We start from the raw sequence: 14972 nt of genomic DNA, 5'->3' as shown, positions 1-14972 counted from the left end.
CACCAGTAAAAGCTGTAAAACATGTTGAGAAGAGAGAAGGTGATCCCCATCACTGAATAACAATAATGGCAAAATTAAGCATCTCAGAGAGAACTGTCAGCTTGCAGTCAAAAGCTGCAACAGCCAGAGCAGCAACAGAGCTCAGCTGCAGTAGTTGCTCCACATCTTCACCACTGAACAGCTCAATAGGACACCAGATAAGGAATACTCATTGAGTAAGATTCAGGACACTAAGCCCTATAAAGCAAATGTTAGACAATGAATTTATATAACAGTGTTTACCTGGGATCCATTTATAAAATGGAGGTAATTTTCAAGCTCCTTGAATTTCAGCATCACTGTGACAATCAACTACCCAAAGAACCTTCTGAGCAATGAATTAAGATACTGATTACAATGCAACATGCAGATAACAGTGCTGTGATTATAAGGTTTGGCTGAGCTTTCCCAACATCTAGAACTATACCTATTCTTCCATATCTTGGACAATTACACCAATTTGTATTATGTCTATTATTATTATTATAAACCTAATTGACTTGAATATATCTCCTGACATACCAATTTCAATAGTCTTTAAAGTTTTGAAATAAATACTTAACTCCTGTCAGGCCTTCACATAGGCTGACTTAAAGAAGTGCTGTTTCGAATACGTAAATTTATATGGTGACAGCTGATTTAACATCCTGCTTCTCCCTTCGTTAAGACTCTCCTAGATAGCATGTAAATGAGCATTAAATAATCCTCATACCCAAAAATAACCCCTTAAGACAAACAATTTAAGTGATCTTTAGCCTGTTCTTCAAGAACTTTGCACTGGCCCCAGTTCCACCAAAATCAGACTCTCGTTCCCTTGTCACCCGCTCTCTATCACCCCCTGCCCAGCAGTAGCCTACAGTGTCAAGAAAATTTACAGCCCCAAAAAGAACTGTGACTTTTTGGTAAAAAGTCGGTTTGGGAAAATTTTTTTCTTGCTTCCAGTCTTGTTCACCTACTGAAAATAGAGGAAAATCTTCTCTTTGATTTTGCAGGCTTTGTATGACTAGATGTAAGAACGTGCTGGTAAGTAATATTTAGCACTGGAACCGAGCCCAGTTAAACATTTTCAGAAGAGCCCATGCAAAGTGCTGACAATCATCAGTTTGATCAACCACAGCCCATCTTCCTGCTTTTGTAATACACAACTTTAAAAAGTAGATACCATCCATCTCTTGACACCAATGGACAGATTTGGTAACACTGTTCAGACATTTTAATCAGGAATGTTTACACTTGTTGCCTAAACACTGCCCCAATAACAGCAGACCATTTTAGAATCTAGTGATAATTTTATTTAAAAAAACAAACCTTTATAACTCATTAAGGTTGGTGCCAAACTTGGCACTGGGACCAACAGTTTGCCAAACAACAACAGCAGAGAAGTACAACTTCAGGATGTCAAGTCGAGGACATTTAAACAGCTATGCTCAATATTCTGGTATAGGATAAATTGAGCAAAACTGTCCTTAGCGTACAGAAAGCTCTATTGATCTGCCATGGTAAGTTTGCTTTATTACCACTATTGAAAATAAGTCACGAACATAAAAGCAGTAAGAGAAAAAGGTGGACTGTTTGCAAGTATTTTCCCCCTGGTCTTCCTCTCTCCCTCCCTTCCAAGTTCTCTGTGGATACAGAGATCAAAATATATATTGTGTGAGAATGTAAATCATATCATACATTTAAAATTAATTTTAATTTATGTACAGCAGTTACCATTCATGAATGTTACACAGTCCCTGCAATTACATTCCTTATAAGGTAAGTCTTCACTGATCTCTGTTGAATCTTCTGATGGAGAAACAGAAAGGAGAGGTGGAATCAAGGGTAAGGAATGACCAAGGTCATCAAAAATTTTGGGAATTTGAGCAGTAAACCTCAGAGAGTCTCTATGACATTCCAGAAATAAATGGTGGCAACGTATATATATTGCAATTTTATTTCATTCGCTCAAACAAAACGTTAGCATGTAAGAAATTTAAAATGACACAATATGATAAAAATAGCAGAGAATGAACTGAGAAACTAAAAAGAAGGTAAACCTAAATGCATGAAAAGTCAACATTCATTAGTGATCAGCTTCAGTCTTTGATTGACACTTGATGCTCGATAACTTTAAAACAATGAACTGGAAATCATTATGAACTATCTGAAGAGATTTCAGCACCAGCACTAAGATTTTTACATTCAGTTGGTTTGCAGTTGACTTGGTAGCCACTTGTCTGTAGTGCAGGTTTATCACAGGTCAGATCACAGTGTTGAGGAAAGCAACGCCCTCCTGGCATTAGAAAGGATCCCTTAAACTGCCCTCAGCTTAAGACATCCGTTGTACAAAAGCACAGAACCACCACAATATGGTTTTTAAAGAACTTAGTCACCAGTAAGCAAAATAATCTTAGCTTCTGCAGTTCATTTTCAATACTGAAATCTCTGGAAACGGTGCAACTGTCAGTAGGTCAGGAAATGTCTACAGTAATCTTTAATTCAATCCGATTTCCTGGAAAGAACCAATTCTGCAGTTTGGGATTACAGAAAGTATGTATGTAGAAGCAGCACAAAAGACAACATCTGTTCCTTTTTCTTTTAAACAGAAATCATGTTAATTGTAGACCAAGGCACAAAACGTTTAGTGCATAAGCCAGTTCCTTGCACAATCTAGTAGTTCAGCCTTTAATTTTGGACCACTTGTACCCATTCACTATTCCACTATGCTACTCCTGAACTCTCCTAGAAACAAATCAAACGTGATTTCTGACAAGGGTAAACATTCTTAATGCTCAAAAAGTCCATGTAAAACAAAAAGTTACATCAACAAAGATGAAAATGCCTCCTCTTGTTTTGAGAAAAACAGTACTTGACAAGCTTACTATGGATTTTTTTTTTTAATGCCTCCAATAAATGCATGCAGAAAAATGTTGTTGCTTCTCTTTATTTAAAAAAAAAAATTAACAAATGGAGTTAGGTAATATTTCCATTGTTGTCAACTCTTAGAATTTGAACCTCTACAAATAGGCAACGTTTGAACAGGTGAAAAATTTCCTACTGAAGCCTTTCCAAAGCTGTTAAGTGCTGTTTTGCTTTGGTGTTCAGCACTCAAAGACAGTATGTTATGGAAAGCATTTGTCCTATGAATGAAGCTGCACATACACATAAGCTGAAACGCTAATCTCTCCAAAAGTTGTAAGTAAACTTTTCTTTTTGATCAGCACAGATCCCAAAGCAAACATGGCACTGTTACAGCTTGGAAAAATTGACCGTGCAAAGGGAAAGGAAAGATTTTGATCCATGTTCTTTGTCCAAAGCACTACAGATCCAATTGAAAGAATTTCTATTCCACTGAATTGTACCACATTAAAAAAAACCATAAAAAATAAAAAAAAAAAATTAAATGCATAAGATCTGAAAACCCTGGGAAACAGAAAAGTATCACCTCCCCTAAAAATGATTCTCAAATTGTTGAACAAAACCAATGGCATTGCTGTTTTTCTGGGTTTGGGTTGTGTGGAGCTGTGGGGGGTTTTGTTGGTTTTGATTGTTTTTGGAAAGGAGGATGGCAGATAAATTAGGAGGAGAAGGGGACATTTACTGTGACCTGATGCTCTGTTGTTCTAAGGTAACTGCTGTTCTGTTCATTAAACAATCAAAAAAGGAGTCTCAGAAAAGAGTGAAGCAGAAGGTCATGGTAAAAAGGTAAAGGACAACGCACTTACACAGGGGCATCCTCAGTAATTCAGATGCCTACACATTTTTTCTCTCACTGAGAAATGAGTTTGGTTCACCTGGGAGTTTCAGAACCATTATGGAAGTACTACTGAATTTCAAATAGAAAACTGAAAAAAGATACAAAAGGATTAAGTACCTGGTTCCATTAACATGGTTACTGATAAAAGTTATGTTTTCCTCATTATTACACATGCATGTAAGATGAAGAAAAAGTGTAGAAAGTAATAAAAATGTGTCACCTTCCCCCTCCCTCATCCCACATCTTTCTGGGCATAAATTAAGCCTTACAAATGAAAAGGCTACTCTGTGACATGCAATTTTTCTTTTAATTAAAAAGCTGGCTGTGTTGTGTTACATTACAAAAATGTCCACATGCATAAATCTAAAAAAAGCCCCAAAATCTACTGTAAATCTACAACATACTAATGATTTACATTTGACTGCTGATTCGCATTATGTAGAAGTCTTAGATTTGGTAAAGCATCGTAACAATGTAGGAAGGCATCTACATCTTTAAACTCTGGACTGTATTTGCTTTTTTTTGTTTTCCTATAAAATTGCATGAAGGCTAACTAGAGAGGCTTCCTATCATAAAATTCCAAAGTCTTGATATGTTATCACCGTCTAGGTCATTCACTTACAAATATTGCCCTTTAAAAGCGCGCGTTTCTAATTGTTCCGTGTTTTGTGAACCGAACTTCTACACATCTGATCTCTTAAATTATTCATGGAAATATCAGATATGATAGGAAGACAAACCTGAGATACATTTGAAGTACAACAGTATAACTTGCTAACTCCTTCATTAATAAAGAAAACCTCTCTGAAAAGCCTTCCCAAGCTTTTCCCTGTTTTTTGTCTTAACAACTGTCCTAGTTACAGGGGTCGGGACCAGTTTATCACAATGTGGGTATAACCAAAACTGTGTATTCTACACCCTCTATGTCATTTCTGATGGACTGTTAATAATAGATCATTTGCAGCAGCTGCCCAGGGCACACCTGACACCTCAGGCTACAAGCTGGGCGTTAAAGAACTCTGTGAGGAGTGTTTCTTTGTCTTTACACTAATGACTCAGCTGTGATTACTCCCCTCCGGGAAGCATTAGCACCTTCACACCCAGCCTGAGGGGTCATCTCTGCTAATGGGCCATACTGGACTGGCATAATAGGCAGCTGCAAGGACCTAGACCATTAAAGACTCCAAAAATATCCCATGACTCACAGAGTTAAATCACCCATTGTGAAACTCCCTGCCCTAGGGGAGGTACTGGACATTCCCACCTGAACCTGAGCACATATAACCTTGGGGTTTTGGGACTTCTGGTACCACTCGGCAGATCGAGAGAAAGACCAGAACTCCAACAGGACTGCAACTGCGATCATTACCTCAACAGGACTGCGACCATCATCTGGACCAACAGGTTTTCCTTTCCTTTTACTTTGCACCCGAGGGACCACGTGGTGCTCAGCACAGGGGCTAACAAGCACTGTTCTTGTCCCAGGGTGCTGGGTTATACATCTGTCTTTGGGGGTTAAAACCAGTTTTCGCTGGATCATTGTATTTATTGTAATCTTCTTAGTAAATTGTGAGTCTGACTTGTAATCTCTCAAGTTAGGTTCATTTTCTCCCACCGGTTTACCTTTAAACCAGCATGAATTCTGAAACATGTGCAATTTTAACTTGACATGAGTAGACTTCAAAGCATTGTGATCTTGTCTGATAGGTGTAGGAATTTCTGCATAATCATTACAGTAACTTTAAGAGTCTCTTCCACCCTGCTGTAAAGGTCAGAAAAAAGCTGCAAACTAGGAGGGGGAATAGCATATCACCAGAGTGATGTGTCTGAAGCTTTTCAGAATAGGTTGTTTCTCCCTCCTTCCAAGTGTCTGTCTGTCTGTCTCCGTTTTCTTCTAACAGCTCACAAAACGTAGTCAGTTTTATATCAAGTTAAAGAGTCACATCGGCTTAGTACTAGTCTTTCTATGCAGTATTCGACTTGCTCAGTTCCTGCCTGATAGCTGGAGAGAAAGAGAGAGAAAATTAGCAAATCAAATAGTCACAGTCAAGGCAGAAAGCCAGAATACACAACTGACCCCTTAAAGAAGGCTCACCCTGCTCCAACAGTCTTACAGTGTGAATAAGACAGTCTCATGTGGCTTCAGACAATTGTCATTATCAACCAGGCACTACTCTTTTCCTTCCTGTAAAGTTAACATCTTATTTTTCAGTTCCCATCTCCAGCAAGCCTATGACCTTACCTAATGACAATCACTCCCACTGGGATTATCAAGGAGCATATGTTTGGGCTCACTTAAGTTTTTTTGTTTGTTCTAAGAGCAGCCTCAGGGCCCTGTACAGTTTGCACTGTACTGTTGTAAAAGGCTGAGGTACAACATATCGCAGTCAAAATATAGGGAAAAGCACTACATTTTCTGTAGCCCAAAACCAGCCAGCTCTTTCTACAACATCAGCTGATGACATTTGATATTTTATCAGCAGTCGTATGAGTTTAATGTGACTTTTTTTCCCCCCAATACTTTATTTTGGTACATTCCACAAAGCAAAAAAAAAAAAAAAATAAAGGCCACCAAGGTAGTAAATTATACACAGAGTTTTATTTAATTCCTGACTGGTGGACCTTTAAGATTGCTCTTTCTCGGTGTTTTCTCTTAACTACAGAAGACTACTTACGAAAAGGTCTTCTGTTAAAAATTAAAATTGTGAGAATTTTTTTCTTTGACTCCTATGTTACAAATCAAAGAGAAGACAAAGTTGGAAGCACCATTCTAGTCTGAATATTATCAGTTTTGAAATACACACCTTGGCATCTGGATTATTTCAAAATAACCTACCTACCACCACATGATACTAAGGACAACTGCAAATCACCCAAATACAGCATCCCTCCAACCACTCTTAAAAGACATTACTTGGTATAAATGTTCTACTAAAGCAAAATTCCCAGGAGAGAAAACAAAGCACATCAATCAGAACAGGTCTGGCACAAATGGTTTGCCACCAGGCTAAGAACAAAGCTAGTTTTACCGATATATAATTCCCAAGGCTGGAAACACTTTGTAAACACATTATAAAGCACCTGTAGCTACTTACTCTAAAACTCAACAGCAACAGCAAACGCAGCAGTACCTACCATCAATGAGTTCTTCCTTTAATTTTGTTAACTCCTTCCTCATTTCGTCTAAAATGTCCTGTGGCGTCAAAACAAAAATAACAGATCAGTGAACAGATTAGTTTTGCCACCTGTAATTTTCTGTGGAGAGAAATCGAAAATTCTTCCAATCCAATTCTTCCAAACAACACTTAACGCTTCTGAAACACGTAACCCACCCTTCAGCTTCCAAGTTAATCCTCAAAACCTAAGGCAGGCATCCATAAAACATCCTTACTGCAGTACAATACAGAGAAAAACTTTCCATAGAAGTCCTATAAATTGATTTCCACAGAACTTATGAGAAGTGACATTTCAAAGTCAGAATAGTGCACTAATGTAACTGCCAAATAAAAAAAGAAGTAAAAAAACCCCAAACTTGACACGTTCCTTTAAACTAACGAAGCTTTGCTACAGGTGAAATGTGATGTGGAATGCAAAAGAAGGAGCTAACTAAGCACCACAAGCCAAGGAAATAGTCAAAGGAGAAAAAAGGGAGATCAAGTTATCAAGGTCCCAGTTGCCAAGCGGAATGTGAGGGAATGAAGGCAACAGGGCAAAGGTGCCACCTCCTGCTTGCTGTTTTCTCCATCCTTTCCTCTAAGTCATATTAACTGATGAATTGATAGTGTGTCTACAAGCAGAGCGGGGGGTAGTGTCTGTTTCTGCAAAAGAGACTGTCATCTCCTCACCAAATCCGTAGTGAGCACAAAAGTCATCTAGGGGATTCCAGCTGCTTCTTTTCCAGTGTTGGGGTCAGCATGCTGTTCACAACCGTGCTGTTCACAACTGAGCATGCAATTACTGTCATGTGCTCTACATTTGTTGGGTTCCTTATGAGCTGCACCAACACATGCATGGACACACTTTTCCTGCCTGAAGGCATTCCTGGTGTAAGAGCATGTACCAAAGCTGCAGAGTAGGTAGGTCTCCCCATTTGCCAAGTCTTATACAAGACTCTTGGGCAAACAGCAAGAAGCCTCGGAGTGGGAGTGTGGCCACCAGTTTCTGGCAAGGGCAAGTAAGAGCTTGACATGCGTCCAGTAGACATAGAGTTTGAGATGATTTTGCCTCCAGAGAAAATAATCTTAACAGGGGCAGTGGGAATGAGTGCACTGTAAAACATGGGAGAGCTGTGCTTTATGGGATGATGGGGTCCTCATCCTCTGTGCCTTCAACTTGAAAGAACCACAGAAAAGAAATAAAAGCAGACCAGGAAAAAAGAAGAAGGGCAAAAAAAAAGCAGCTAGACTGCTATCAGCAGTGGCATTTCACAGAAGCTGTAGCAAGAGTCCCACAGATCTTCTCGAGATGACAAAACTAGATTCTAGAACAAACCTACACATGCTCCAGGACCTCCCACCAGGCCAGAACCCATTCTAGAACTGCCTGCTGAGTCAGGACTCAATCCAGAAGCAATGAGAACAGATTGCTGATCCATAACCCAATTTAGAGCCAACCACTAAATCGGAATGGTCTAGAAGGAACCACCAAGTTAAAAGCCACTCCAGAAACACCAAGCTGGAGCTTGCACCAGAATCTCCCTCCCCACTTGGAGACAAGGCCGTTGATTCAAACACCTCTTCAGGAAGATCCTTCAACTCGACAATTCACACCCCTCTAAAAACCACTGCCACCACCATAGCCCTGCAAGCAATTACTAAATCATTAAGTCTGGAACTAGCTAACACAGTTAAAAATTGGTATGGGACAGCTACAAGCCCTTATATATCCAAGTTGCTCATTCAAAGCATTATATACATACCTGCTTCAATCTGTCATAATCTAGACCTTCTGACTGTACTCCATTGGCACTAGGTTGTCCCGTTGGTGTAGATTTTGGTCTGCAGTACAAAAACACATCCATGAGTACAGGATACATAGGACTTCCCCATCAAACTTACTAACACTTGTCTATCGAAAACACAGTAAAGAATCAGAATGAAAAAAAAAATGCTGGGAGTGGGAGGGTGGGAAAATCAAGCAGACCCAAAATACCACACAGAATAGAAAGCAACAACCGAGAACGTTCTCCACACTCTGGAAATATTAATTACCATATGAATAAGAGTTATTAGTTCAGACCAAGAACTTTCAAAGTAGCAGACAGATTTCACTGTCAGCGGTTTCTGATTTCTTCATAATGGGCATGAAAAGCTGAACGCCTTCAGACATCAAATACTTTATCTTTTCAATTGCTTACTCATTCAAAAGAGGCTCTCTCAAGGAAACACTCCCACTAACTAATGACTACATGTTGATGCTGACTGTATGAATGCCACGGAATCACCCTGGCAGATTTTTTAACATTTGACAGGACATGGCTGAGCAACCTTATCTGACACCCTTCCAAATTAAATTATTCCATCAATTGCTTTTTAAAGCTACTGAAAGCAGGTACTGTAACAACAGTAAGATAATACGTGAGAGGAAATTCAGTGGTTTGGACTAGGTTATGTTCGATGTTTCCTGATGCAATACTCTCTTAAGACAAAGACTTGCTTTCCAAGATCATCTTGCATTTTTTAACACAGATTCCAAAAGAAGCGGATCTTCTGACTTCTCACTTCTCTTTCCCGACCCCCTCTTTTATAGAAGGTGTAATTCAGACTCATGTACTTACTACAGCTATGAGCAGAGACAGTATCTAGATGCTGACAGCAGGAATACCAAAACGGTTCTCCAAAGCAGGGAGGGAGGGATGGATGGCGTGGGACAAAGTTCACGTCAAGAGGTTTCCCCAGTGTTTAGAATTATCACAGTACGCTAACTTTGAGGAAGGGCAGGGTATGAGTAGACTAAACTGGGACCTATTTCACTGAACAAAAAAAGCCTGGCCTAAACTCAGTGTGTCACTTCAAAATTCCTACACAGGAGAAATTCATTAAGCACTGCACTTTTCTGGATTTGTCACCTGATGGTGCAGCCTTATTTATTACAATGGAAGGTGGACAGGAACAAAAAAAAGAAAAAAAACCAGCAAGAAAGGCACAATTCTGTGCTTTATCTTCTTTTGAATATGCACTACAAACCTACTTTTTTTCAGTAAAAAGCAGAATGCGTGAAGGACACAAGCAGTGTATCCCATGTTTTTGTTCTCATTTATTTGTATATTTTTAATTTAGCTAACCAAAAAAAAAAAAGTTGTGTTCTCACTCAAAAGAAAAAGAATAGCAAACATATATATGCATATATTTCCTAGTTTGTTTTATCAAATTGCTACTCTTCAGCTTTCATACATCTTCCTTTACAGGACAGCAGTTCATTCACAGAGAAGTTATCCTATTACATGGGTTTTGTTCAATAAGAGCTGAATGAACATCACACTGGATTGTTTTGATGACTTTTACAACCTGACAGGAATATTTTCTGGATCTGCTACCTGAAGCAAGAACACTCAAAACTCCAAACAGAAAAGACTGCACACACCAAAATGTTGGTTTGATACTTGTTCTTCATGTGGGATCCCAATACTCAATTGCTACGGCTGTTAAGACTTAAGCCTACAGTGTTTAAATGTAAGTTCCAAGAGAGAAACTGCTAACGTTAGTATTGCTTGAAACACCCCAAAAAGAAATACACAATCCACCAAGTAAGACAAAAGATGAAATACTGAATAACTTGATAGCGAAAGAAGCTGAAAAATAGAGTTCACTTTGCAACCACCACAAAATCTACTGTGTGTGCTAATGCTATGAAGGCAAACCATAGTTTAGGATCTTTTACAAAACTCTTTACAGTGCTTAGTTCATAATGGAAGAATTCCATGCTCTAAAATATTCATCAAGATGAGATCTTTGGCAATTGCTGTTTCACAAAGTATCTGATATCTGAAGTGTTACTTGCAGTTTACACCTCAAACCGTGAACACCGACTTACTCCAAGCAGAATAGCATGAGTTTTTCAGATTCTTCATATATAGTTTCTGATCACTTCCCTTGACTACCACTTTGTTCCCACGCACTATGGTATTACAGCATTTAACAAACATGACTGAAAAAACCCCCAGTATCCTCTTAAATACAGCTCCTGGCAATTGATAACAGGCACCTACTGCCTTAATAGAAAAGCCCAAACAAGAATATACTTAAATGTTTTTTAATATTTTTAAAAAATAACTTATGACTTTAATGTTTTAATGAGATGACTTCAAAGAAAAGCTCTCCACAAAATGACTGCTTCATGTTTTTTTTTCTTCAGAGCTTCAGAATAAAAAGTCAGCTTTACCCACCCTACATGACCTACTCCTGCTGTCAAAAATCTCAACAGGAAAGCTTCTTTATAAAACTCTACCCCTCAGTCTTAAGAATGTCTTCCATTTTTGCTTTCCGAAATGCAAGACATTCTGAATTTAAATACTGAAAGACAGCAACTTGTAAACTAAATAATTTCTATTATCAGGAAAATCTACCTTTCTTTCCTCCCTCTTCAACTTGCTCAGAAGAAAGATTAACAGTGAATGCAGTTGCCATTAAGGAAAATGTTAACTACTGAAATTCAGTCAATAAATCATCCCAACCATTCGATCCATAGACAGCTAAAGAGCTCTCCCATGTGGTTTTTCATAGCATTGCCTAACAGGACAGTGAGGCAACTCTGACAGTCCCTAACACACCTTAAATCAAGCATGCAAGGTAAAGATTTTTTTTCATGCCAACATGCAGAATACACCACCCAAGATAAGTAGCTAAAAGGGGAACTTTTCATACAAAAGATTAAGTAATCACCACAGTGAGTGCCTTCACGAAAAGCAAAGCTGGAATCTGACTCAGTAATTCTGAGGGGTCTGTGACACTTCTACCTGTGGAAAGTTCTCCTAAGAAAGGTTTAAATGTCAGTACTTTATGAGTACCACTAGAGAGTGAAACTTAGATCTACAGGAAAAAAAATACATGATGTTGACTTTAACTTGTGAGTATGTTCCAAATAGAAACATTAATTTATGTTTAACAAGTCTTCTATCAAAAAGCAAATGTGAAAACTCACTCGGAAAAGTAATTGCTATTCCTGTGTATCTAAACTTTACAGTTTTGAAAACCTGCCTCTCAAAATGCCGCAAACGGTTCACTAAATCCTGGCATTCAACAGGAATTGGCATCTTTGCAGGTGGAGACTGCCAGAAAACCAGTATTTAATATGCATTCATATCTGGTTCTTCAGCCATCTCAATTTGCCTTTGACACCATCTGCTTTTAACAAGTGCAAAAATGGGCTCAACTGGACAAACAAAATGTGAAGAGATGGTGAGTGTGGTGATTACCAATCCATGTAAAAAAAGTCCAACCCTGAACTGGTCAAAGTGGTTATTACAAAGTCTCAAATCCCAACAGGATGATACCTGTTTAATGAATCATAGAACCTGTTTTCAGAAGCAAGCAGATTTTTCCACGGAGATTCCCGTCTACAGGGAAGGGGAGAAACACTACCTTAACAAGCTATAATAGGTCTTAATTTTGTTCAGTTTTAGCACCTTAAACACCATGGAGTTTCAAGTAGGTCCAAGAGTTCTATTTGAATGTTTCAGGAAATAAAAGCACAAAGCTTAAGTCTTTTCGGTTTGCTACAAAAAAAAAGCCTGATTTTTAAACAGGACACTAGCTTATTTTAAAATGCTTAGAACATTCATTCTGAATAACAAAAACTTCATTGTCAACCTGTTTGGAAGCTCTGAAGAGAAAATTTTGCTTACTTGCCAGTTTCTTAAGCACACTTTGCTTAACCTCTGTAGATGACTCATCCTCTCTGTAGAGGTTGGAAGCAGGTTCTCAAGCCCTACCAGGTGAAAGATATCCCCTTTTGGCAAACACAGTACTAGTGTTTCAAATAGCAACACACTTTTATTAACTCACTCAAAGAAAGTTTAACAAGCTGCTTGCTGAGACAAACTTAGCAAGCGTGGAGAATTAAGAAAAATGCAAGGATATTCAAGGGAGACCTCTTCTGACACCTTTTCTTTCTTAGTCTGTGAAACATTCCTCATCCTGGCAAACCAACTTGTAAACACTGACTAGAAAGCTGTACCAGCAATCTTAAAGTATACTCTTATGGCACTTGCAAGTAGGTTATGACAGCATTGGAAAATAATACTGATGTTCAATAAACATAGAATTCTTATTTTAGAAGTATTTTTAGAGTATACACCAATGAAGGCCCACATCAACTTGAATTCTATCAACATTTTCCACTGGGTGAGTGAAGACAAAAGCTTGATGGAGAGAATGTCTCAATGCATCTCAAGAGAAATCTCAAAAATCCTCTGTAGTCCTGTACTCCTCTAGGTCAGAAAATATTTTTTTAAAAGACCTCAGCAACTCTGAATTTCACCAGTTGAAAAAAGATCAGTGAAATTAGATGCATAAAACAGTTTACAAGAACCTGCTATTGTAGGGTCAGGTAGAAACAAGACTTAAGAACATCCCAGACTCCCCAAAAGAGTCCGATGTGGACAGCTGCCCTACTTATTAATCCCTTCGCTTTCTTCAACTGCTTATCCATAGGGTATCTACAGCCAAAGGGACAGGTCAGCAACTGTTTTAAACAATATGAAATCTAAAATGCTCTTTAGGATTCCTTACACAAAATATTTCTGTGACAAGTTCCCCCTCAATGCCACATATTGAAGCAGAACGAGGTATCAGTACAAGAGACCTTGGTTAAAGCAGGTAAGACCTACTGGGGGGTGAGGGGGAAGAAGGCAGTGGACAGTCAAAGCTAAAGGCAATGCAGCATTTTGTTACACTGACAGTGTGGCAGAGAGAACATCATCACCAATGTCACCTGCTTTTTGACAAAAAACAAAGCAAGCAACCAGAATCAAGGCTGCAGACACCTTGAGCTCCTGGGATTAAGTTACTTAAGAAGGACAGACAAGGATATTGATACAGGCTGAGAATGTTTAGTGTTGTATTTTAGAACTGAACTGGCAAACTCAACTACAAGTGAGGTCACTTAAAGAACAGCTGTTTTTAATACTATAATCACCAAATCTTGTATAGCTGTTTCCAACAGACCAGACTTCTAAGGAGACTTCAAGTAATTTCAAACATAGCATTCTAAAGTTTAACATGTTCTTTTGTTTTCTCTCAAGAAATTCAGGTAATTCTGTCAGATTATCGCAGTTCAGAATCCTTTAACCTCTGTACACACAACATACAGGAATTCTAAATGAACCCCAAGCCTTCTGCTTAATGTAAATGGCAATTAAACACACCTCCAAAAAAAATACCTAAAGCAACAATTTCACTTACTGAAATGCCTACTGAAACACCCACTACCTACTGAAGTTCCAGCTGACAAGTTACCGAAGACTGGTTAATGCAGTGAAGGATGTAGTCTTTTATGACAGACTTCCTTAGATTGGTATGAGACAGCTACTGAAAATTGTCACAGAATCAAATCTTACCAAGATAGCTTAAATGTCTAGAATACCATTCTATGACTAGCACAGTGATAGAAGGGAGAACACCTATTCGCTAGATTTACTACTGAATGTGTGAACTGCAGCACTGAATTTGGTTTTCCCTTGCAGGAAATTTCAGACTTCAAATAAATAGAAAAAATTAAACATTGCTATAGGCACATATACACCTTAGTAATTCAAGTTATATACTAGCAATTGTTAAAGAATATTTTTGAGTTTTAATTTTGATTTTACTGTCAAAAATTTCACTTACTAGCATTCTCCAAAAGTGACTTTTGATTCCTACTTAGAACTGCCAAAAAGCAGTTTCGCAGCAGTAATTTTAAACCCATACATTTTACTTTTAACACTATTAAGGTGAGCTTTGCTATTTTAGCCCACCATCTTCAGCAGCATGTGCAACTGCAAACATAAGGAAAAGATAGCTGAGGGGAGTACCTGGAGATAACAGGTGACTTGCTTCCATTCACTGTATTTGTTCTTTCCCAAGGCTTTCTTGTTAGTTCTGGAAAACATAGTGAGGAGATTAAAAACAATCTTTTTCCATTCCTTGTGTAATTTACATGAGGAAACGTCAAGTATCTGGCAACTTAAGTCACCAGGTTGGTTTTTTGCTGTTGT

At 38.4% G+C, this 14972-nt stretch overlaps 1 protein-coding gene across 12 annotated transcripts in view; it reads right to left on the bottom strand.

The window, feature by feature from the left end:
* Nucleotides 1–1713: 1713 nt before the first annotated feature.
* The window catches only part of ENAH (ENAH actin regulator), a 90432-nt gene continuing 77173 nt past the window's right edge, over nt 1714–14972 (bottom strand). For 7 of the 12 annotated variants that reach the window (XM_064648082.1, XM_064648083.1, XM_064648089.1 and 4 more), the window contains 5 exons: nt 14790–14856; nt 12270–12332; nt 8697–8775; nt 6914–6971; nt 1714–5780 (listed from right to left, as the gene is read on the bottom strand). In XM_064648082.1, the coding sequence (XP_064504152.1) occupies nt 5743–5780; nt 6914–6971; nt 8697–8775; nt 12270–12332; nt 14790–14856 (305 nt within the window). In that variant the 3' untranslated portion in view covers nt 1714–5742. The remainder of the gene's footprint in view (nt 5781–6913; nt 6972–8696; nt 8776–12269; nt 12333–14789; nt 14857–14972) is intronic. The other 5 variants (XM_064648084.1, XM_064648085.1, XM_064648091.1 and 2 more) reach the window with 1 other exon arrangement.

This window comes from Pseudopipra pipra, chromosome 3 (assembly GCF_036250125.1).
Source record: "Pseudopipra pipra isolate bDixPip1 chromosome 3, bDixPip1.hap1, whole genome shotgun sequence".
NCBI classification, from domain to species: Eukaryota; Metazoa; Chordata; class Aves; order Passeriformes; family Pipridae; genus Pseudopipra; species Pseudopipra pipra.
The sequence above is the reverse complement of the archived record's forward strand: the minus strand, read 5'-3'. Positions and strand labels throughout refer to the sequence as shown.